At 35.2% G+C, this 26,497-nt stretch overlaps 1 protein-coding gene across 4 annotated transcripts in view; it reads left to right on the top strand.

Annotated features, from left to right (window-relative positions):
* The window catches only part of LOC133521522 (slit homolog 2 protein), a 144,494-nt gene that overhangs the window by 93,916 nt on the left and 24,081 nt on the right, over window positions 1-26,497 (top strand). For 3 of the 4 annotated variants that reach the window (XM_061856525.1, XM_061856526.1, XM_061856528.1), the window contains 2 exons: window positions 21,781-21,887; window positions 23,990-24,173. In XM_061856525.1, the coding sequence (XP_061712509.1) occupies window positions 24,000-24,173 (174 nt within the window). In that variant the 5' untranslated portion in view covers window positions 21,781-21,887; window positions 23,990-23,999. Of the gene's footprint in view, window positions 1-13,609; window positions 14,192-21,780; window positions 21,888-23,989; window positions 24,174-26,497 lie in introns of those variants that run through there. The other variant, XM_061856527.1, reaches the window with a different exon arrangement.

Genomic DNA, 26,497 nt, shown 5'->3' with positions numbered 1-26,497 from the left:
TTAACAGTGGTATTGAAAGTATTTATACTAAAAGCAATAATAATAATAATATGATAAAGTCAACGGAAAAAAGTTCTCTGGCAAAAATGTTGCTGTTTTTTTCTAAAGGATATTTAAGTAATTTAGATAAGTTACTTTGATTTAGACTTTTTTTTATATGTAATGCTGTTGACCGTTGTTAAAAAGAGACGGAATTAGGCTCTAACAGTCTTAAGTGAAATATATCTCAACATTTTATTTAGTTACTATGCTTATGAAGACTATAATAGGGCTATTCGCGTTTCTGAAATAACAATGAAGGACAAAATTAGTTATGACACTAACATCGAAGTTGACCTCGACAAACAATGTTTTTAAGGATACATTGAGCGTGTTATTTTTCCAGATCAGAAGCTGATATTAGTCCAATTTATTATAATATTAAACGTGTAAAACATCACAGTTTGCCATATCTGGATATGAATTTATTGAATTTTATAAAAATGGAATACTCAAGTCATGAAATTGTTCGCGTCTTAAAAGGAGTTCTCAAAGAGACTAAAAACTTCCTTTTCTTTCACAGTCGGATTCTCAAATTGGGTCGCTCACAGCAAAGAGGCTCGTGTTGAGCTCATTTTGTGGGTGTTTGACACTTTTGCTGCACTTATTTGAGTGCAAGCTTTGGAAGCGCACAGTGACGTGCATACGTCATCTAGGGGCACGGTAGTACCTCAGCCAATTCGAGGAAAACAAAACGAGAATTCTTTTCTCCAAGCCTTGGCAATTTCATGGCGATTTTAGTGTTTCTCTACCCTGTAACTTAATCAGATATTCTAATGAATTATTATCGTAAAAGGATTAACCATCTTTGTGTTTAATTCTTTCTTTTAAAATAAAAATTTATATTCAACAAGTGTACTATCTATGCCTAGGCATTTTATTGTATTTGATCCTATAAAGAGCTGTCGTAAAAAAGATACCAACGGTCCTCTCATCCTGTGGTTGTTAAATTCGCATTCTGCTCATATCGCCAACCTTTCAATGAATATAAATGCTACCCTTCCTTTTATGGCTTTAGTGAAGATGACTTCATGTAATAATGTTTCGGTGGTTTTAATAGCCTTAAAAGCGATTTCGTACGATCAACCGTGAGTCTAATTTTATTTTCGATGAGCCCTTTAATTAAACTACTCAAAAAGGTAAATTATGATTAAAACAAGTATCCTTATTTAGGTAGGTACAGTTGATGTCAAAGATTTTTTCGCGTTATAACAAAGTGTAAACATTGACGTCGCCTGTACACGCAACTTTTCTATATGAAACATGCAGTAATTAAAAAAATGTACAGGTTTATAGTAAAATAAAAGAATGTACAAGTTTATACTTTATAGTAATATTATGTTCGAAAATAACACTGTGTAATATAATATAATATTTATTTGTTCAAAAATCCACTTTTCTGGTAACACTTCGTCTTCGTGAGGGTCACAGTTTTAACCTTACCCAGTCTTTTGGCACCAGTTTGTATTTGCGTGGGTCGTAGTTCTAACCTAATCCACTTTTCTGACAATAAACGGCCCGATTCGAACAATGCATAAGATGTCACAGCGATATGATACTGATTTGTCAGTTTCAAAAGGACGTTTTTGGTTGAAAAATGTCACTTTTGACATTGACAGATCAGTAATCGGGACAAAAGTGTGTTTGTGGAAGCCCAGCTAGGATAAAATTACTATGACAAATAATAATGGAATGCTCCATTGTTATTTGTCATAGTACTTGTCGTATAACATTTTTGAGACACTGAGAAAGACCTTTATTCAGAGCATTTATACTGTTATAGCAGCACCTGCGAATATAATCAATAGATTAATACATTGTAAATTAATACGAGTAATGCGTACTTGAACACTGTTGATTTAAACACAGTTCAATGGACAGAGCTCTGTTTGGGAAAGAAAGTTTAACCATAAATACTCCAGTACCATAAATAATCAAGTCAACAGGATTTGGCTGTCAACAAAAAACTCCATCGAAGAATTCTAGTAACACCTTGCAACTTAGTTGGTACGGGGCTTAGTAAAGTTTTTATCAGTTCGTGTTACCCCTGAGAGCACCTAAGGCGTCGGGCCAATAAAACTCAAGTGTATAGTTGACACAAACTTTTAGCTGTCTCGTTTTGTAATCTGAAGATACTTCCCGAATAACTTTACACGAAATATTGCGTAAATAACAAAACTTTCGTGAGACATAGACATATTAAATATGTTAAAACGGGTCACTCACGTAACATGTCGAGCGTTTGCGACTTAAAATATTGTTTCAACGAACTTAACGACTTAACGAGCCATTTATAGAATTCTCGTGTAGGTACTCTACTCTGCCTGATTATACTTGCAAAATTATATATTTTTTGGAGGCGTTAAGATTATATATTAAAATCAGTATTCAGGAAAATCATAACTTGATACAGATACATGTTGAAAATAAAACGGGTAAAATAAGTAATACAAGTGTAAAAAAGCAGCCAAGTGCGAGTCGGACTCGCCCATGAAGGGTTCCGTACCATATATGACGTATTAAAAAAAACTACTTACTGTTCAAACCAATTTTCGGTGGAAGTTTGCATAGTAATGTACATCATAAATTTTTTAGTTTTATCATTCTCTTATTGTAGAAGTTACAGGGGGGGGGGGAGGAGGCACATTTTACCACTTTGGAAGTGTCTCTCGCGCAAACTATTCAGTTTAGAAAAAAATGATATTTAAAACCTCAATATCATTTTTGAAGACCTGCCCCACACGTATGGGTTTGAGGAAAAAAAAAATTAAGTTTCAGGGAACCCCCAAAATTTATTGTTTTTTTTTCTATTTTTGTCTGAAAATCTTAATACGGTTCACAAAATACCTCTACTTACCAAGTTGATAGTTTCGGAAAAAAAGTGGCTGTAACATACGGACGGACAAATAGACAGACATGACGAATCCATAAGGGTTCCGTTTTTTGCCATTTGGCTACGGAACCCTAAAAATTAGGCAGAGCGAGACTGAAATCGACCGGGATACAAACCGTGATTACCTTTTATATTACGAGTACTTGAACCTGAATATTAAGGTGGTTCGATTTTCATACAAAAAACAATCGCTATTTATTAATTAATTACACAATATTATTACATAAATAGTTGCGCATCTATCTACTTTCGAATATTCATTTGCGCTAAATTAATAGAAAAACTTTGTTTCATACAGAAATCATGCAATAATCAACGTTATATTTTCATAAATTTTACTCATGTGTGTGTGACAAATGTCGTGTACAAATACATTGCGGCGTTGCCACTCCATGCATCGGCGCGACGTTGCGAAGTTTGACGCGTTTTTAGCTGACTCTGTCGACACTGACACTCAGTGTGACCAGGCGTACGATAATTGTCGTATATGTACGATAATTTGGGCCCCGGTATGACGTAATGTTCCAAAGAGCATTATCGTACACTAAAGTACTATAATTTCAGCCCTTGGATGATGCCACCTTAAAAGTCTAGTAATTTGAAGCAAAATATGACACTTTCTCTCAGAAATAGGCTAAAATTAGTATCTTTTGGGTGTTCGGCTCCTTGGTGTAAGTTTAAAGTTTAAAATGTCACAATTTCCTGTATACCGTTTGAGTCTATCCCAAAAATACACAAACATAAACAGATTTTTGGCGCAATTTAGACGAAAATTGTCTTTTTTTTTATTATTAATTGGAAGTTTAAGCTTATTTTGCAAGACATTTTTAGGGGCTGCCTTTTTGATTGGCGTACGATATTTTTTTCAACGGTACAATAATATTGACACTCAAGTACGATAATTCTCTTCCGCTCACCTGGCAACACTGCTGAAACTTGACAGGACCTGGGGGCCTACCGCGAAAACCTAAATTCGCAAATTGTGGGGATCTTTCTCTTTTACTCTCACTAAGACGTAATTAGAGTGACAGAGAAAAATGCCCGAAATTGACGAATTTCGATTTTCCCGGTAGCCGCCCTGGTGCTTGAGGTACTTGATAGAAAACAAAGCTGCCGCATGTTCTGAATTGTGATTTTATGTGTTTTTGGATTGAAAATGATAGCAACGTCTAAATCAAGTTACAAAAATCATCGATATTCTGGTCCGCGAAAAACCAGGAAAAGTGTAACTGTAATTGTAGTCTACAAAAATGACCAATTCATAGAAAATATGACCTAGAAACTAGTTCACTTTTATAAAACTCAATTTTGCCCGAGATTGTACTTAGGCGAATACCTAAGGGAGCTAAGTGTATTGATCTTGAATAATTAGTTGGCTAATACATATATGACTCCAACATGATATGGACATTTACATCATAACTATTATACCTAGTTGGTTACTAAGTTCTGTTACTCGATTTCTTTCTTTCTTCCTAGCGTTGTCCCAGCATATTGCCACGGCTCAATGGAGCTTGGGGCCGCTTTGACAACTAATCCCAAGATTTGGCGTAGGCACTAGTTTTTACGAAAGCCACTGCCATCTGACCTTCCAACCCAGAGGGTAAAACTAAGCCTTGTTGGGATTTGTCCAGTTTCCTCACGATGTTTTCCTTCACCGAAAAGCGACTGGTAAATATCAAATGATATCTGTTCTGAAGTTCTGTTACTCGATTTGCAACCTCTTTATTTCCGTTAAAACAAATGCTACCGAAAAAATAAAAAATGACATAATGTGGTGGATTTGTGAGCTATAATTATATACCACACATAACACTTATCTCGTCGTATCTATAATGAATTCGGGCCTAAAAGAGAATCGTATTCCAATTTTTTGAAACGCTTGTATTACTTTCTATATTAACTAAAAGTTGCCTCAAAATTCAGCTTTTATACTAAAAACGGCTTTAAATATGTTAAATTAACAAAATATATTTTAAAAGATGGTTTCGCGCCCAAAACGCTCTTTGAAAATTGTGTGACGTCACAGTTTATGGTTTGACACATAACTACATACACACGTAGAAGATACGAACTGTCAACTGATATTTGTCATTTGTTGTTAATCGCCTAACTGTCAACAGTGTCAATCCGAGAGTTGTGACGTCATCAGAATCTACAATGACGTTTCGAGTTTGGTCACGTGACGTGTGCCAAAAGATATTTTAAATTCAATAATTACTTAAATATGGTAATTACAGGTCCCCTAAAAGTAGTTTAACATGTTCTTATAATCCAAAAAATTTTTTGGGATACAATTATGCCCTAAGATTTGTAGATGGAAACAACCCTATTGCGTTGCACAAATGTGGGCACCCGCCAAACATGATTTTGGGTGTGTCATACTCAGGGCTAACACAGATTCATTTCTGTGAAAAAGGTGTGAAAACCGGAAACTGGAAACCGTTCTCGAACCAATAGTGAAGCCCTTAAGCCACACCCTATTTCAAAACCAGCCATGGATCTTTGAACAGGACTCAGCTCCTGCACATAAGGCAAAAACAACTCAAGCCTGGTTTCGAAGGAACAAAATTGACTTTATTGCCCACGAAGACTGGCCGTCCTCCAGCCCGGACCTTAACCCCCTGGGTTATGCCATATAGCAGGTTATTGAGGAGAAAGCCTGTGCTAAACCCCACACAAATCTTAACTCCCTCAAGCGGGCCATAGTTAAGACAGTGACGGAATTAGACATGACAATCGTGCGTGCCGCTATTGATGACTGGCCTCGTCGTTTGAGGGCCTGTGTCAAAGCCAGAGGAGGTGATTTTGAATGATATTGTCATATGTAATTCCTGATTTTGTGTACTTCATTTTAATATATACTTTATTAAACTTTCGTTGGTATATTTTATGTAGATAAAGATTATTGAAGTAACAGAATTTAATAACCAACTAGGTAGAAAACAATAATAATAATAATAATAAAATGCTTTATTGCACACTACAAAAAAAAAAAAATGGTACAAAGTATGTAAAGGTATAAATATGTAGGTAACAACAGGCGGACTTATCGCTAAACAGCGATCTCTTCCAGACAATGCAATACATAAACACATAAATTGGATATGATGTGATCCGTTGAATGAAATTGACAATAAATAAAATAAATAAATAATTTTCTATCTCTAGACATTGTGTGAAACTTCTAGTTGTGACAAAATATCGGGAAATCAATAATATAAACAAACATGGTAAATATCTCATTTCTTTTTATAATGGTTATAAATAGAAGGCCATGCAATTTTGTAACTCACTGTAATTTAATTAAATGTATCGTAAAAAAATTGTTTTAATTCTACTGTAAAATAGTACCTACTTTTTTAAAGGCTGGGCAGTAAGGGATTGCTTTAATTTTAGAACAAAACAGCGTTTTTTTTTTTTAAAAAAATACCGGAAAATCTGACTTACAAATTTGGACTTTCTTAGGTTCATTCTACTTAGACTCTTCTCCACCCTAGCATTAAAAAAAGATATCCTAAAATATCCATACCATTACGTCACATTTTAGTGTGAAAGAAATTTCAATGTAAAACTAAAATTTCAATACAAATTTTCGGGTTTTTTTAACACGAGGATTGATTATGCTAGTGATTCTGAGTTGGAAGAACCCAAAAATATCATGATGTGTGAGAATCAGATTTTTAATATTTTTATGGAAAACGCTCATATTTCTCATAAAATAATTTATTAATAATAGGTACCTACTTGATAATACTGATAACAAAAAAAATTTTTATGAGTCTCGAACCCACATCCTCTTGCATGTATTTCCACGTACATACCGCAACGCTATTGAAGCCTACTCACGCTGTGCCAAATTGTCTACTACAAGGATCCCAGTAAGACTGTTTGAATGTGTGAGTGATACTTAGAAATAGAGTCAAGAAACATTCTGTCGACATTAAGGGGTAGTTTTTGTACAATGAAGTGTTCAATGTTTGTTGTAATAGTTCAATATTTATTTAATGAGTGCGCTAAACATAATTTACAGTATAGAAATACCAAGACTACTCCACAAAAAAATTAAAACTCAAAATTTGCAATTGTGGCGCCATCTAGTGAGGTTTAAGCTTTGGGTAACCTAATCGAACCACCTTAAGACTAGCCCAGTTTCGAATTCGTTACTTTATAAAAAGTAATAATTAATAATAATAATTCAGCCTATATACGTCCCACTGCTGGGCACAGGCCTCCTCTCATGTGCGAAGGGCTCGGGCTATAGTCCCCACGTTAGCCCAGTGCGGATTGGAGACTTCACATACACCTTTGAATTTCTTCGCAGATGTATGCAGGTTTCTTCACGATGTTTTCCTTCACCGAAAAGCTAGTGGTAAATAACAAATGATATTTCGTACATAAATTCCGAAAAACTCATTGGTACGAACCAGGAATTTAACCCGCGACCTCCGGATTGAAAGTCGGACGTCATATTCACTCGGCAACCACCGCTTTTTTAAAAACTTACTTTATAAAAAGATTAATATCTTTTCGCGAGAGGTACGAGTATAATTACCTCTCGCGAGAAGTGATGGTTCATATGACAGTTCCTTTTCTGAGAAGTCTCATATGGTTAGGCTTAATTCCAAAAAATAAATCATAAATGTTACATTTCTAAATACATTAATATGCCAAACTTTCAAAAAATTACTATAAATATTTTCTGTAACAGCTACTCCATATAGAAATGAATTATTATAGGGACCATTCCACGCAAGAGGAACAAGTAGGTACTTACCGTACATACATATAAAAAAGGTTACGGAGTATCCGCTTTTTTGTCTAAATACATATGTAATTGGGAATGTTATATGCAATAAACATTCTAGACAAGGACCGCCTGCCCAGTTGTTATGTCCAAGTCGCGCAGGCAACGGCGGACTGAGTTATGACGTCACCTTCCTTTACGGCACGACCCAACCCTAAACAAGAATGGGGTAACCTTGTTTGTTGCTTTCAGTAAAATTATATTATCTCTGTTTTTACTAAGAAAATACTTAACTGTAGTGAATATCAAGCTAAATATAACCCGGCTTTGAAGTCGTAAATTTATGAAACGACAGGCGCTAATAATTGTATTTACGTTACGGAAAATAATATATGCTGCCTTATGTCGATTTTCAACACTTCACGCTACTTTTTTGCTCGTTGTCGAAAAAATAAGTGTCGGAGCGTAGGTAACGAAAATATTTATATTCCTCGAGATTGAGCAAATAGAAATATATTTTTCTCCAATATGCTTGGAAATGTTCACCTTATTGTAGCAAAAATAGTACGGTAAGTTCTTCGTTATGGTCAAACTCAAATTAAAAAATTCAAACCATTATTCGTGTCATGTCGTGTTTTAGCGGACGGGAGAGTTATTACTGTATTGTTTTTTTACTGTTTAAAAACATATATCCACTAAGAAGAACGCATACAGCCAATTAATATAGTCGCGGGCTGCGTCTAGGCGACCTGGTCAGCATCATTTCAAGCTATAGGATAGAGTCGTGTTAGACCGACGTGTATGATCGTGCGAATACTGCTTAATAAAATCAAAGACTAAATATATAACTTTTATATTTTTTCATGGATCTCATGCGTGCAAATACAGCTTATATTGCACAATTATATTGAATGAGTGAATATTGAATGGTACTGAATGGCGAAATAGTTGTGCCTTTAACTTTTTTTAAATAATTAAAGAGGGAAATTGTTTTTGACGTTTTTGATGTGAAGGTTCGATTTGGTTCATGTTTAAATTAAGATTATTTTACCTGATTTTCTCGCGTGTTTGGAGAAAAGCACTATATATGCCTCGGCAGGAACAGCAATACGTGGATTGAAACTCATCCACGAATTGCCCTATATCATGTACAAAGTCAAACGTATATTATTATATTTAAACTAGCACATATCTATATAGAATAACGGAGATTGAAATTGAAATCGTTTATTGCGTAACAGATAGCAGGTACAGGTGTTCTTAAATATAAGGCTGTTCATGTGACGCCCTATTAGGACACGGCAACATAGTTTCAAGTGTTTTATATAATTCGATTTTACAAGTTCTTTTTCCTTTTTTAACCATTTAGGTAGGTACTTGATGTAATTTAGCATAGTTTTTTAATGAATTATACATACATAGTATTTTAAACAAAGATATGTCGGGGATATTTCAATTTTATTATTCACATATATCATCAATTTCGTTTTAGGTGGTTTTAACTTAAAACTTTAAAGAACATAACGCGAATATATATATTTATTTTACACTTTTTAATTGTACTTAAAAAAACAAAACTACAGTAATATATTAGTAAATTACGATACAAGTGCGAAAAATAGGAAATTCGCAACAAGTGGGGATAAAATCGTCAAAAGTGGCGCATTGCTTATTCGCACATTTATCGACTTTATCGTACAACATTTTACACTACATATGACCATATTTTCATACACATATTATACATATATTCGACATAGTTACACCATAAGGTGAAGTAGCACTATAATATGTACTGTAAATATTTTAACCGGAACAATTTTCAACGGAAATTCATTAAAATTTCTCCTATTATGAATTTCACAGAGTCGTTGAGGCTAATGCGGTTAGGAAAGAGGATGCAGCTAAAACTCACAGTTCTAGAAGAACAATGGCGTTTGTAGTTGGCTGTGAGTTGTGAATAGAGCTTTTTGTCTCTTACATAACTTTGTATTCTACCCGTATTTTGTCAGTGTATTCCGAGGTTAGTTTCATTCAAAGTTGTGGCTTTTTAATTATTATTTAAAGTTAAATGGCTATTTTCCAGGTTGAAGCCTTATTTTTGGCAGAGGGACAGTGCAAATATAACAATGTCTATATTCGTGTAGTGTCCGAGGTCGAGTTAATTAAGAAAATAACATTAAACATAATATAAGTACAGCCATTTATGTCCTATATTTAAAAATATCTTCACCTATTTTTTCAGACATTATATTCATTTAACAAAGTTAGTATTAGTGTTTTCTAGAAATCATTATAAGAGAGCACAGTAGCTATAAAACACGTAGAATAAAATTGTTCTTCATTTAAATTTTTTATTAATGAAAACATGTGAAATTACGGCTAACCTAATTTAGAAAATAATAAATAGTCAATAATGTTATGGACGTAAAGTTTGATTTTCATCATCATTTTCAGTAAGCAAAAGTGTAACAATGCAGGGCGTTGTGGCAGAGGCTTCGAAATTTATGATATATCTCCCGTACCTAACTACTTTATGAGTCATCTCTTGAGAAGAAGTTGGCCATAAAAATGTTACTGGCTTGCGGTCCATTAGGGCAAATTACTTTATACAAATTAACAAAGAGGATCCATTCGTTATTCATAATTCTATCTTAAATACACAATAACATTTCTTCTTCCGCATAAAAAGATTATGATTACCGTCATACAAAAACTGGTCCTCGGATAATGTGATAAAGTGGAGAAACAGCAAACGCGCAGTGACTTGTGGATGTTCCATGGGACGTCCTATTTGGGCTTAATAGCCTCTCGAGTTGTTCCATGTTGTCAAATTACATATGACGTATAGTGAAAAAGGCAATTCCCTAGCAACCCGTTGTAGGGATAGGGGAGGCAGGGCAAATTAGATCAATCGGGGCCTCTAAATGAAATGGTACACTTGCCATGCCGACGGAATCGAAAATATCGATTGGGGTTACATAAACATATGGGTTTTAACGAGATCCGATCATGGGTGGCTGATAAGTATGTTTTTACAAAAATTGTGACAGTTAAACTAATGATTGGTTAAGCGTTAAGAGGTAATAGACAGACAGAGTTTTGCATTTAAAACATCAGAAGGGATTAGTAGGGAAGTAGGGATTAAACATCTACAAAACCTGCTCAGCAAACAACGCGCTAAAAAAAGATCACACCGGAGCTAGACATGAAGCGCCTTACAGAGAAAAATGTTGTGAAGCTCTCTACACAAGACGCGTCCCTGCTTTTGTACTGCGTAAAGCCTCGGTGCGGTCGGTTTCCTAATGCGGTAACTCCTTATAAATGGCGTCGTTAAAATACCGCTAAAAGCAAATAAACTAAACTCGGTGGGAGTTTAGAACTATTGGGTAATTAGTGCACCTCTGTGGCCAACTTGATAACATTGCACCTGCGTCCATTTTTGGGTTTATATTTTGAGCGAGTTTGGAGTTTGTGTAATAGCGTACACAGTTGGTTTTAAGATTGGTCAATTTATTAGACTGATAAATAAATGTTTAATATATTTCATATCGTAAATAGAATCAAATTGATCAAGTTAATGAAAACTAATGTTGCTTTTATAAAATAAAATATAAAATGCTTCCAGTTACTGCTTTGCTGCACCAATTCTATAATATTAAAATAATTGAGTGTACAGTCTATTATAAGATTAGATATATCGATGCATATCGATGTAGATATCTACGCCTGTTATAAAATAAAGGCGACAGTTAGGAACGCTGATGTTTTATGTATTGTTTAGCTGTTATTCTCCCGGAGCTTCTAGAACTTTATTTGTCTGGGCAGATATAAAAGAAAACAAACAGTTATTTATTTGGATATACGATCATTGCCGATTATATTTATCTAATCGAATATCTACCACAATTTTAAAAACAGATTAGAGAGAGGTTTTATTTAAGATTGTGCTTGATTCTTGGATAGTATTAGATCATGATACATAAGGGATACTTATATATAAATAAACATCACCTAATATACCTACCTACCACGAGGCTTGTTTTAATTTGAGGCTTTTATACGTATACATTTGCGTGTGTATGTGTGATGCTGGAGTTATTTTGTCACATCGTCAAATTATAACACCTGGTGGTGACGGGTGAGAAACACGGCAAGCGATCCAAAGGACGCGTTGACACGGCATGGTTGAATTAAATTCAATCTTCTCTCAACATCAAGCATCAAATGTCTATAAATATCCTCAAAACTGAGGATCGAATGAACTAGAGAACAATTTTCGAACCTCGGCAATAAAAGGGGATGTCTTTTTAAGATTGTTCCTAAATATTTAGTTATTACAAATCCCAATTCCCGACAGAGTAAAGTTTCACGATTTTTTGAAATATTCCACAATACCAACATATCATTCCGAAAAGCCTATTAATGCCCAAACTTCCAGCTATAACCATAAACGTAGTTATAACACTCTCAAACGTTATCAATAAATGTTTACAGTGCTTTTTGCTTTTGTAACTCGATAGATTTATAAAAACAACGTAAAAACATTTGTAAGCCCTGCACGAATGGATAAAAGTATGAAATACAAATACAATATTATGCATCGCAGATTTATATTGTAACTTAATTTAATGTTTGTGATGGGTAAAAATATCATATTTCATCACTTGATAGATCTACACAGTATAATAAAAACAATATGTAGTGGCACTGGCGCTATCAATCTCAGTTAGTAGTGCAATATCGTCCATACATTTGACTTACAAACCTATCGCTTTACAGTCGCTCACCGGTAAATATTGTATCTACTTAAAAATGTATAAAAAATAACTTACCGTCTTTAATTTAATACTTATCTATTAAAACGAGTTTACACAGCGTATGACAGTAAACTACCTAAATATAAACTTATAAATAATAATTTATATACTACAAAGGTCCCCCAAGTCACTGTCGATTTACCGTTTGTATGTCACGAAATAACATTTTCTTTGGCCTTGTGTTGCTTATAACTACGTACTCATAAGGAATTAATCGATAATATTTGTATAGGTAGCTTTCAAGGAAAAGCTCGTCTAATCGTGAGTTAGTGTCATTACTTTCTTTTATCTATCTTTTGTTCGTAAAGGCAAAAGGTGGAATCGATACGTGTGTTCGTTCCACAATGCTCATTGGGTCTATATATTAGGTTTCAAGGATTAGACGGCACGTGACCCCTCGACGTGACCACGCGGCGATCGATACCGCTGCTCTTCTAAAATTATCTGACACTTGCAGAGTGTTACCGCTATTATCAACTAGTATTATTTACGGAAGCTTAAAAAGTCTCAAAATGAAAGAATGGTTGATTTCGAGTTATCTTCTAGTTATCTGAAGTACAGACATATACAGCCGACGTTGTATATATGTATTATACATATCTCAACCGACAGGCCAATTCGAACGTACACCTAATATCAAACCAATACTTGAATCATATTGGAATCATATCAGTTAGTTGTCATTCGTGCCAGCTATTAATCCAATTAATAAATTGCCTTATAAGGTGAAAAAACGTAAAGATATTTATGAAATCGATTGTATCATAAGTTAGACACGCAAATATTAGGTTAGGTTAGATAATTAATACATTAAATAATAGAGAGAAAACAGAGACGGTCATCATTTTCATATGTACATTTGCTTAACAAAAAGCAGTAGGTATGGATTTAATCTTTAAAAAATAAGCCGTGGGAAACTCAGTCCAATCGTTGGCATTTAGTCGTTGGCTGATTGCGTTAAATTAAGTAAGTATATGGCTCACAATCGGCTTATTCAGAACAGTATTCCAATTTGAGTTTAATCATTCTGTTTAATTGCGTAATGTGATATCTCACACATATACACAGGAATCAGCAACGTTTACCGCAGATCAACATTTTGTTAATTGCAATGACTAATTATTAATGAATAATCACGGGAAGCAGTAGACATTTACATTGTATATGCTTGTATAGTGATTACAATGGTAGTTGTTTCTGTACGATTAGACCAGATTGTTTAGCCGGGTTCAGCGACTTAATGCCCGAATGGTCACCGTCGGCACCCATTCATATCATAAATGGTACGCTCCCGCACACTGACACGGACCTAAACGGAGGTGGCCCATCAAACGATAATGGATCATCCACCGAAGGGGCCTGGACAGTCGCGCGGCGATCTGCGCACAACAACTCTAAAAATTCCTGCGCACAAAATATCACCGTTAAAAATATTTATCCAAGCCCGTTTTAGGATGAAGTTAAGTGCATTCGACTATAAAAAATAATGGTCGGTTCTTCCCTCGAACGGAATAAAAGTGCTCTCAAAGGAAAAGTGTTACGTAATATTTGTCCTGCCCTATTTGTTCGCGATATGAGAAACATAGAAACCGAGTGGGTTTAACGTTGCCTCTACAAAGACTGGTGAGAGTGTGTTTTAAAGAGCTGGTTGTTCAAAGAGATTGTGGAACGCAAGTGTATCTATTTCTACAGGTAACGTAATGTAATTGGATGATCTTCTTAATCGCTTTCGTTCTTACCTTTGACTAACTGAGACTATGTGGTTTGCCCAATAATTGACTGTTTTATGAAAGTAAGTCTGCCTCTTGTAATAATTTATAAAAATAAATAATGCATGCGCATTGTATACAAATAAACGAACACAAACATATAAAACATATTATAGAATATGCATAACACGTAAAGTGGATTCGACCACGATGTAAATTGAAAACACGTTTTGTGTTTGTTTAGGCATAGGCGTATATTGGCATAACTCTCCGGCCGGATGATACAGCAGAATGAATAACAACAGATGGGGAGAAAATGTATTTAAGCGATATCGCTGTATCTGCATTTCCTGATCAAATAGGACAAGGCAGACTGACCTATCTGAGCGGCCGAGGCGCCCAAAAATATCTGAACAAGTACTCTAGCCCTTAACAATAGAAGCGTGTTCAGATATTTGTGAGCACCTTGGCCGCTAACATATATCTCATGGCGACTGTACATAAATTATAGATTATCTAATAAATACCACACAAGTTTACGCGAAACAAAGTAGTTTTTTTTTGTTAATTGTAACTTCCTAACAAGTATCGTCAAAGAATCAATGACCGCACTCTACAGAAGACCAAAACAAAATCACAGAGGATGTCACAAAAAGTACAAAAGATGTTGGAAAGTTTAGATTACTAAATTATAAGGGGCACGCAGATAACTTACACTACAAGTTCCCTAATCATTAATAATTAATACAAAATCCCTATCTGATAACAAGGTCAAGGTTAATAATAACTATACACCGTGTTTTTTTTGAACTCTCATTGAACTCAAATTAAGCTACTTTCTCCGAAACTTAACTCCATTTTAGAAATAATCAATAATCTATTTTTAACTAGTAAGGCCTCTACAAGCATGTACACTTGCTTAGTGCCTGTTTACCTACTTTAAAATGTCTATCAGCTCTCCAGCTAATACCACTTATAATGGAGAGCTTAAAATGTTTCATTTAAAAAACGACCTTAATAAATAGCATTTGGTAAGAAGATAAGTTCATTTTACGAGTCTCTAATGCCCCATTACTCTCAGCTTGCCTTCTGATTACAATTAAGATGTCCGTTATAAATTTCTTAAGTGTTTGTTTCACGGACTAACTTTTCAGGGTTCCGTGACCGTGGGTAGCCTACGCAATCCTATATTTATACCTAATTCTAGAAAACATGAAATATGCAATATTATAATGTAATATATTGCATATAAAGTGCAGTTTATTTTCCCTCTGAAGTTCCTCCAGCCGAATTGTGCAGTACATCGATTCCACGCTGCTGCTGCCCCGGTTTACCGAGACCTTTCCAATAGTCTCATGGAACGCGTGCGAGTCTTAAACTCTAAACTTGATATCGCAGTTTTTTGATGATTTGAATTTATGTTATGAATGATAGTCATGTTAATAAAAGTCTGTGACTCATGACATTGAAATATTATTTCTACCTACATTTTGTCCAATACACCAAATAAAGTAAACTAATAGCAATCTAAATATATAATAAGTAATAACACAGTAACAGAATAAAACAAAAGAGTCGACTAAATTTAATTTAAATAGGCAAGGGATCTAAATGTCATTGGATAGGCCGCGTAGAGTAATACAAGTATAAAACAAAAGTTTAGTATCTAAGTTACAATGTCATTAAAATGCTACTCAATTTGTTAGTATTTTAGAATGTACGTACATTAATTATAGGTAGGTACTTAACGAATTCAGTACACGCTACGGAAATCATAATAACTTACGATTCATTTAAAATCCTATCGTACTGCATGAACTGAAATGAATGAAAGTTTGACAGTTTTGTAAGCCACGACTCACTGACTGACATACGGCTCTGATAAAAAACTATGAGGTAAACTTTAGTTTATTTTGAGCCGAGTTACAGTAGCCTCTCGACCTAAATAAAGCTAAAAGTTTAATATAGGCGGTCTTGACGAGGCTACATATTTGATGACTTCCCTGAGCGCGGCCAGGGTGAATTTGAACAGGTAATGAAACGTGTAAGTAATATTTTATGGCGTTTAATGCTTCATGACAAACACCAGGGATTTGCCGATCCCGGATATTTAAGTAGAGTCGGTCATTTTAGTAAAGACTAAGTAGTGATACCTCATCTGGTCCAGATTTAAATCACCAATCACCCATATATATAATTACCCTCCACCATTAATAACTAAGTAATTATGATTTTTTGGTAGAAGAAAATCAATTGGTAGAATAACTCAACTGCTGCACTTGGTATTATGGGTATTTACTTAAATCATGTATATAAATGATTTCGTCAAATCCACTACAAAATATTAAACATGTTAGGCGCATAATTTAGCTCTACTAAATACCTTGGCATTCTAATTGACCAACGCCTTTCATGGTACTCACATATTGAATACGTAAATAATAGGATTAGGAAACTTAACTGGATTTTTAAAACTCTTCGACATGTAGCTTCAAAGCTATTACTTAATCAACTTTATACTGCTCTAGCCCAATCTGTAATGTGCTACTGTATTACGGTTTGGGGTGGGGCAGCCAAAACGAAATTTCTCGAAGTAGAGAGAGGACAGAGAAGTTTAATTAAGTTAATGTATTTTAAACCTTATAGATATCCAACTGAAGAGCTTTACAAATTTTCCGAACTACTTTCAATTAGAAAGCTATTTGTCTTGCAATCAATTTTAAAATTACATAAGTCCTTACCATATCCAATCCAAACCAATCTCATAACTATAGGGAGACGTAAGCAAAATGTTGCACCGATACCCCCGACTAAGTCACGATTTGCCAAGATTCAGTATAGTAGAGTCTCAGCTCATCTGTATAATAAAATTAATAATAAAATTGATATCTATCCTTTGCAGTTATTTAAATGTAAAAAAGTTGTGACAGAATGGTTAAAATTACAAAGCTATGATGAAGTGGAGACTCTCATATTATAATATACACAACAATTAGAGAATAGACCAACTAGCATATACATACATAACATATACACACACATACACGCACACGCACACGCACACACACACGCACGCACACGCACACACACGCACACACACACACACACAGTTTAGGAAATTTGTATCACATTAGATTACAATTTACTCAAAGTTAAATGTATTAGTAAAATTAAATGTATTGATATTATAAATATCAAGATTGTTATATTTGTTATTTTTACTCAGCAAAACTGCTTGTTGTTTATATTATTTGTTAATTCAATTCTACACGTGTTGTTATGGAAGAGCGGGGTCTTCTGCCACAGGTATTTTATACTTACTAGAAGACTCCAACCTTTACAATTGAACCCTGTATCATTAACAAATAAAACATTTTCATTTTCATTTTCATTTTCATAATTAAAAAAAAATAATACAGTGTTCCCAAACTATATTTGAAGGCAAAAACTCTCTTACATATTTTCATCGACATATTCAAAAGTCCGCCATTTGTGCCTTCATGTATTGTGCAATAAAGATTAAATAAATAAATAAACATCAAAACCGCTATATCTGTAGGCGCTGGTCGACAATTATAATTAATTATTTTATAACTATAATACTCGATGAGTGGCAAGGGAAGCAGCGAAGGAAATAGGCAGGGATGTAGTGTGGCCACGTTACTCGTCATGCTGCTATCGTCATGCTTCTCACGTCATCCCCCATCGCTCCCTATTTTGTCGGTTTTTTGACGTGAGTCAAAGGACCGGCAGTGGCAATACGAGCGCGCGTGTATGCAATTCGACATAGTTAGTAAAAATACTAAAAATGCACGCTGCCACTGTTTCTATGAGCGCTGAGCTATGAGCGTTGCGATCAATCGCCTGAGTGGAGCAGTGTGTGGCCAGAGTGGGCAACATCGCGGCAACGCGAGGGGCAGAGTGAGAAGCAGCGCGAGGGGCATAATGTGGCCGTACTAAAGGCTCTCAGATCTGGAGCCCAATTGTAATTTTAATTTCATATTCTGAATTTTTGGATTTTCTCGGTCAGCTGTCAAAAGCTATAGTTTTGAACTAGAAATGTTGAAAAAAAGATTTAGATTCAGAATAAGAAATTGAAATCAGAATCGGGCTCATGGTGTCCAATATACCTACTTACAGACGGAAGGTGCAGCGTGCTGCAAAATTGCATGGATGCATTAGTTATAAAGAAATAAAACATAAATAATGAACATATCACATTTAACAAGACTATAAAATAAGCAATTAACACAAACTTGACGTTAAACACAATTTGTTAAATATTTATAATATATTATAACATAAACTTAGAACTAAAAACTAAAACCAATTCGATACACACGTCAAAATACCGGATAAAGAAAATGAAAGAAAAATATTTACTTAAATATTCGGTACTTTCAATATAATTAATTCATAATGGCCATGTACTTTTGCAGTGGGACAGACGACGTGAAAGGTATGTTTACATTTTTCGCCTTATCACAAAGGAGTAAGGTGCAGAAGTGTTAACATATCTTAGACGTCGACTGTACCATAAATTTAATGGCTATTGCTCGCCAAACCCATATATATTAGGATTAGGCATATATTATACCATAATATATGCCTAATCATCCATAAAAGTGTCTGTCCAGACGGAGAGAGAATTATTTGAAGCACCCTATCACATCCCAGCCGCATTCGAGGGAAGCCAGTGGTGTCACACTGGTCTAATTTGACAGACGTACTCTCAGAGTAACAACAGTTGAAACCATACATCGATTCCTGAATTAGATTTACTTAGACGAGACGAGAGAAAGGGGGAAAATTAATGTTCAATGCGATTGCAACATGTAGGATGTAATAAAATATGTTGTGTTTATTTTTTACTGCGCTGACAAAGAGGATGACGGTTTTTAGAGTCCGTATATTTTATGTCATCAGCTAAAAGGGTCTAATGTTTAATTTTTTTTTGATGTAGGTACATAATAGTTATTTACGACACAAGTGCAGAAAATAGGAACTTCGCAACGAGTGGCGGTAAATTAAAACACGACCGAAGGGACTGTTTTAAATCGACACGAGTTGCGAATCACCTATTCGCACGTGTATCGTACAACGTTTTACAGTACATATGGCTCTTTAAAGTTTCGACATATGCACGAAAAGTGCTCATGTGCACACGTGCGGGAAAGTAGCACCATAATGTTCTGTAAATAATGTTTTCACCACAAAAGCTCGAAAAGGCTCTTTTGATACTTCAAAAAATAGTTAAGAAAGTTGCATTTTATTCACGTGGCAAAGTAATTTGATGGCAATTTTGAGTTATTTCCTTATGTTGGCAGGTGAAATTGACTTTAAAATGATGATTTTAAATGATAAATACATTTGGATTTAATTGTGTTTGATATTTTACAACGTTTTACAGTACATATGGCTCTTTAAAGTTTCGACATATGCACGAAAAGTGCTCATTCCCGCACACGTGCGGGAAAGTAGCACCATAATGTTCTGTAAATAATGTTTTCACCACAAAAGCTCGAAAAGGCTCTTTTGATACTTCAAAAAATAGTTAAGAAAGTTGCATTTTATTCACGTAAAGGCAAAGTAATTTGATGGCAATTTTGAGTTATTTCCTTATGTTGGCAGGTGAAATTGACTTTAAAATGATGATTTTAAATGATAAATACATTTGGATTTAATTGTGTTTGATATTTTACAACGTTTTACAGTACATATGGCTCTTTAAAGTTTCGACATATGCACGAAAAGTGCTCATTCCCGCACACGTGCGGGAAAGTAGCACCATAATGTTCTGTAAATAATGTTTTCACCACAAAAGCTCGAAAAGGCTCTTTTGATACTTCAAAAAATAGTTAAGAAAGTTGCATTTTATTCACGTAAAAAGGCAAAGTAATTTGATGGCAATTTTGAGTTATTTCCTTATGTTGGCAGGTGAAATTGACTTTAAAATGATGATTTTAAATGATAAATACATTTGGATTTAATTGTGTTTGATATTATACAGTTAGCATTTTCCTCACTTTGATGTGGTGACAAATTTTGTGTTCCAGCCGGTGGCAAAATTTGTTTAACCCTCGTGCTTTGAAACCCTCGCAACGCTCAAGATCCTACTTTTCGAACCACTCGCTACGCACGTGGATTAATATTAGCACAAGTGGTTAAAGAACAATTTTGCTACAAGTGGGTAACAAATATGTATTTGAGGTTTTTTTGAGTTTACAAACTATTTTTATAGAATTTAAAGTGTAGTTAATGATTGTTTATTACACACAAATAAATAAAATGCATCTATGCCGAAATGTCGTACTTTTTGCAAGACTGCCCAAAAAAGGACTGTAATATATGAGTTTCTTTTAATTTTTTATCATAAGTATCATTAAGACCATATTTTGTTCCAGTGATTGCCAATGGCCTCATCCGTCTTATTTCATTCGTCCCAGTGTTATGCTTGCCTTTGTTGTATTTAATTTACTCTGTAACTATGTTTTTATTTCTATGTACAATTAAGTATAAACATACATACATAATAGCCATGTACATATAGAAAAGAACAACAGTCGCTATAAGCCCGACTTGGGTATACTACAACTAAAGGGCAAACGTCAACTTAGTTGAAATACAAGCATCCTAAACTAGCACTTTGTCCGTTTGAATAAGGCTGCCCTTTGTGCTTTGGTACAGATAATCAAATCAGAAGTATTTCGAATACCCAAAAGGGACGCAAAGTGCTGTCTGGTCTTGATTTTATTTTCCGGGCAAGACTACTGTTGATTTTATCGTTTTACATTACCGAGCCGAGGCGTTACGTAAATTTAGAAGAAAAGATAAGACTCCTGCCCCATCTTCAGTAGTTCTTTGTTTAGTTTTAAACTACTTTTTATATTCTTCAAGTGCCAGTTCAAGGTAAAATTTCACGCCTTAACACACTCTACTCGATAAAGTGTAATACTTTGTGAAATTATTGTTCGCGATACCTAACATAGTTTGTGAGATTATTGGAACAAACAAAAAATGGTGATGGATATTTTTATATGTATTGGAGTTGGAATTCATAAGTAAAATACGCCACAAATATCACGATTTGCTTTTTAAAATGGCACTTTATTTACGAGTAAATTTTTCTTTTTGTTGGAAGCTTTTAGTGACGAATAATTTTTAATATTTCATGAGTACCTAATTATATGGATATAGTATTCTGTAAAGGTAATCGGACATAATATTGGCTGATCAGCTTCCGTCAACACATCTGGAAAAGTCGGAAGTACCTAAGCATTATGAAAAACATACTTATATAATTATAGTTTAGGTGGAAATTGTATAAAATTGTACAACCGTTTTAAATCGCCAGTGCAAAGACAAGCTAATTTTATTGTTTAACTCACGTATTTGTCAAACTTTTCATACATTTAGTATGATTTGATGGAGTTTAGACGCAGGCATAAAGCAGGGAGAATAACTCTCCTATTGTTACATAGGTAAAGAAAGCTAAACATTAATGTCTGATTTATATCTATTATTTACGATAAATTATTTTTTAATGTGTTTAACGTTTGTTCTTGCCCCCAGGGTGGTTCGGGGAGGACTGTGAATATGACCTAGCGCCCCATGACTGCGGCACACCCCTCTCCTCCACGCCACACGTGCTCGCCAACCTGACACATTCCGAAACACTCGTAAGTGACGTAATAGAAAAAGAAAGTAACGTAGTTTTATGCTTTAGTTTTTTATTTATGACTGCTACTACTGTCTATTGCGTCTTTTTACTGTCTTATTATATCAATTTGTCTATTATTCAATTATTATATTAAATTATTCATTTTAAGAGTCCTCAGCAACCTCAGCCGGATTTCATCTTCTCATAAAAACGAAGTTTCGTTCTCATTTTAAAACTACGTGTTGGATCGTAATGAAACTTTGCACATATAACATCATGAGGTATATCTATTCCTGTAATCAGTTTATATAGCTCTAGCTTATAAAATCTGGCGGAAGATTCTGGACCTCTCAGAGATGAAGATGGAACTTGGAGGCGTAGGATGAATAGGGATCTAGAGGAGCTGGTTGCGATGCCCAATATAATTGGCGAGATCAAAGCCACACGACTCCGCTGGCTCGGTCACCTAGAGAGGATGGGAGAGGATCGTGCCGTGAGAAGACCGTATGTGGGGAACCCGGGTGGAAAACGTCCGTCTGGGCGTCCCAAATACCGCTGGAGTGACGAAGTCCTAAAAGACCTGTTCGCCCTCGGAATACCCAACTGGCGTGAAGTGGCGCAGGATAGGGCAGAGTGGCGCTCTATTGTGTCAGAGACCAAGATCCTGTTTGGGTCACTGAGCCAGAGAAGTAAGTAGCTTATAAAATAAACGAAAAAGAGTAAAAACAAGTTTTGTATGAAAAACGTTAATTCGCTGTATTTTTGAACTATGGTATCTGAAGCGACATATACTAGTACGACATACTTTATTTTATGTTAAGTACAAAGTTTCAGGGCAATCTAGCTAGTCGCTTTAAAATAAGAGCGTAAACTACGTTTGTTTGGAGAACCGAGCTTGCTGCGGACTCTGCGGAAGTTATTAATTTCTTTATAAATATTCTAAATGATTAATAACCTTTACAAGGACAACATTCATTTATTGTTGAAGTAATGTAGTTCGACTAAAGTAATGTGTTAGTTCTAACAACCAACATTCAACATTCGTGTTGATTTACAAAGCATAATTTATACTGTAATTTATTATCATGAAATTGTCGGGAAGTCATTCGAATTATAAACTCAGTTGATTGTTTCTCGAGTGTTTCATCTTGCCCGCAACTACCTTATGCGCTCACAATGTCTGATGAGTCCAACATGCCTTATCGACCGTCTCGTCCTCCATCAGAAATAAATAAAATCAAATCAAGTCATACAAATGTGTCGCTTACCTTTAAACTCAGATAAATCCATTTGACCCTCATAGGAAATATTACCTTTTCGTATTACCAAAATCGCAAAGTTGTACAGTTGGATTTACCCGAGTTTAATGTTAAAGTGACTGAAATATGTTTATCAAAAAAAAAATATCTATTATAAAAAGTTTAAGGGTAATTGTTACCAATGCCTCATTCGCATTAACAACAACACCTTGAGAGACTCTCGTTAGGTGGCGGGCTCAGGGGTGAGAGGCAGAAGGCGATTGTCTCGGACACGGGGCCGACCGGCAGTTTGGGCCCCGCCCCGCTGCTGGCGACACCCTAGGTTAGGTTTTTTTTATAATGATTTATAAATAATTTGTATTGTTTTTGTACTGAAATAAAACCCTAACCGAAGAAGGAAAATTAATAGAGGAATAACAACATACTAAAAAATCTTTTCGCCTAATTTTTTTTCATTATCATGAAAAGTCACAAAAATCGGGCAATAGGAGCCTATCTTGGCTCGTAACGTAAAATATTGTTTGTGAAATATTTATGGTATTCTGTACGGAAATAAAAGTCAACAACTAAATCATGCGACCCAGCGCGATGTTCTAACGAGTCTAGCAGAGAAACTTTCTCGAGAGTTGAAAAGCATGATCGACTGCCCAAGTGCACATGAAAAATCTAGTTTCCGTACTAGCTTTAGTGTTTGAAAATTTAACCACTCTTGATTACCTCGCTAAATCTCAACCATAATCGTACGCTCCGAGCGTGCACGCTTGACGTTGAAATCAACCGCCATACATTTGTTTTAGGTATGCCGATCGGAGTGAGCCTCAGTTTACTTAATGTCATATTTCAAGCGTTCACTTTTGCTTAGGTAAACCATTATGGTTTGGCGTTGGCTGCTGGTATGCTGCGTGGCGCTGTGCGCGCGGCCCGCGTACCCGCAGGGCGCGCAGCAGTGCCCGGCGGCCAACACCATGACCCCCTGCACGTGTACCGTTAAGAAGAACGGCCTGGACATACTTTGCGAGTTCACCGAGCAGCAGCATATACAAAAGGTACTTCGTTTTTCGGAGAAAGATGCCACTTTGTTAATAATTGCTACTGCCTAAGGTATCCGCCTTGGTAATGAACAATGTAATGGTAAAATTTTGGCTGACGCTACATATTTTTCACTGATGTCACAATAATAACCTGCGAGCCATGTATAAGTAGGTACACATTTTACAGAAAATACTTATATTAATAATTCTTCTAACTATAAGTGTAGTTTTCAAGTTTGCAAATTAGATTTCCACACGGCTCCTTCATTCCTAGATTAGCCTTAGTCTGATTATAATCTAATCTAAGAAAAAGATAAGACATCCCGTCTTATCTTTTTCATTATATTGCAGGTACTAAAAAAAACATAAATGAAACTTATATTTCACTAACTAAAACTTTACTCGTAAAAAAATCTCTAGCGACAGACTGCAAAATTACTTCGGTACTAGGTAATAAATTCATGTCTACAAATAGTCATTCCAAGAACATGCAAATGGCGCTGTAGCTGCAGTGAGCGAAATGGTCACGTTTGGATTGCGACGTCATAGCTCCATGACGCCGCTATGACGTTCGGATGGAAACTGCAGTTGTATTACTGGTTAGACATTACTGCTGCAGCATTAGCGTGGGCGCTGTTATTGTCTTTTCCTTAATAAAATGAGTCACGTTCGTCCCTGCATTACTGCGGCCAAATGACAGTGATAGTCGGCCGTTTTTGTTTGCTCAGCAGCTAAGTCGAGCAATCCAACGGGGAAATGCAGTAAGCATCCTGGGGGCCCAAGTAACTCATTAGGTTTTAGAGACGAAAACCGCGAATGTGTATGTGAATTGGTCAGAAACAATAAATAAAAACAACTTAGAAATACAATTAATCTAAATACAGATTATACAAAAATAAAACTACACTTGTATATAAATTTGTATATAATAAGTATAATAATCCACCAGTTGGAGGTATTTATCATGAAGTAAGAATATTATTAGTATCAAAGTATTCATGCATGTTATTTTTTACGTATGAATTTGTACATCCACAAACGTATCCGTATACGTACACATAGTGACCGAAATATATTTAAACGTATCACCTATGTTAAACAAATAAAATTCTGATTCAGCCGGGCTAGCACATGATTGGCGCGACAGTATCTCGCGGCGAGATAGACTACCCGTCCCTTTTTAATTAACATACTTAGTAACACCTACTGATTCTGAAAGTTTGACGTATCTTAAAGTTCGAGTCTGTGTCAAAGCCGCGGTAGTAATGCCGCAACAGTAATGCAGCTACAGTTGCCATCCGAATAACACTTTTACTGCTGCAGCGTTGCAGCAGTGGTGAATGGACGATGTCACTTTCAATCTCATTGATAAAATGAGTAGCGGATTGAACGTTCTAATCGCGACAGCTCGCGGTAACGACTTCAACGCAATTTGTCAAGGAAATTGACAACGATATCGCTCGCGTCGACACTGTAGCAGCAACGCTGCAACAGTAATGCTGTTGCAGTCACCATCTAAATGTCATCTAAAGGCACGACTTAGCTTTTAAATAATGCGCATAAATTATTTACTACTACTCAGGAACACGACAGGTTTACGATTACTTTCTGAGGGCAAAATTAATCGTAGCGTACAAAAAGCTCAATCCCATGATGCACTTAACTCTCTCGTTTTTTAAAAGGTAAGATCAAAATAGATACAAAAATATACTCGTATTTTTTTATATTAATAGACAAAACTTATGAAACAAATGCCTAGAGATACAATCAAGGATTAAAAATCTTATATCCCTTGTATTTTAATAACGGTGCAAGCGAGATGCATTGAAGGTAATATTACAATATATTAAATCCAAATTAGAAAAGTTAAAATATCGACCCTGGTCTGAAAATATTTCGTTCTGCTGCGCAAAGAAAGCTTGAAAAGGATTTAAAAGCATATTCGCTCGAGGATTCTTTTAACATTGCGGGGAAGACTGTTTGTTCCCAAGGCTCGAGACCTTCGGTGAAAGAACGAAGAAGCTTTCAAAAAAATCTATTGTAGGAACATAAGATTGGCTCATTAATGAATGATCACCTAATATACAATGCAACCTAAAACCCCCGGCTTTATGGAACTTTGTTGACATTTCACTTTTTACATTAAAAATTAAACTACAAAATAACTAAATTTTAAAAACTTAACTTATAGGTACCATTTGGAACATTATCACTGTATGTAAGCAGACTAAAACTTTGTTAAAAAACGTCTCTTTAGCTTAACTTCGTCTTTCACTTAAATTATAAAAGACATCGTCTATTTTTTCTAACTGAAATTGTACCAGTACTTAAATGACGTA

Source organism: Cydia pomonella, chromosome 9 (assembly GCF_033807575.1).
Source record: "Cydia pomonella isolate Wapato2018A chromosome 9, ilCydPomo1, whole genome shotgun sequence".
Taxonomy (NCBI): domain Eukaryota; kingdom Metazoa; phylum Arthropoda; class Insecta; order Lepidoptera; family Tortricidae; genus Cydia; species Cydia pomonella.
Note: the sequence above shows the minus strand (reverse complement) of the source record. Positions and strands in the feature narration are given on the sequence as shown.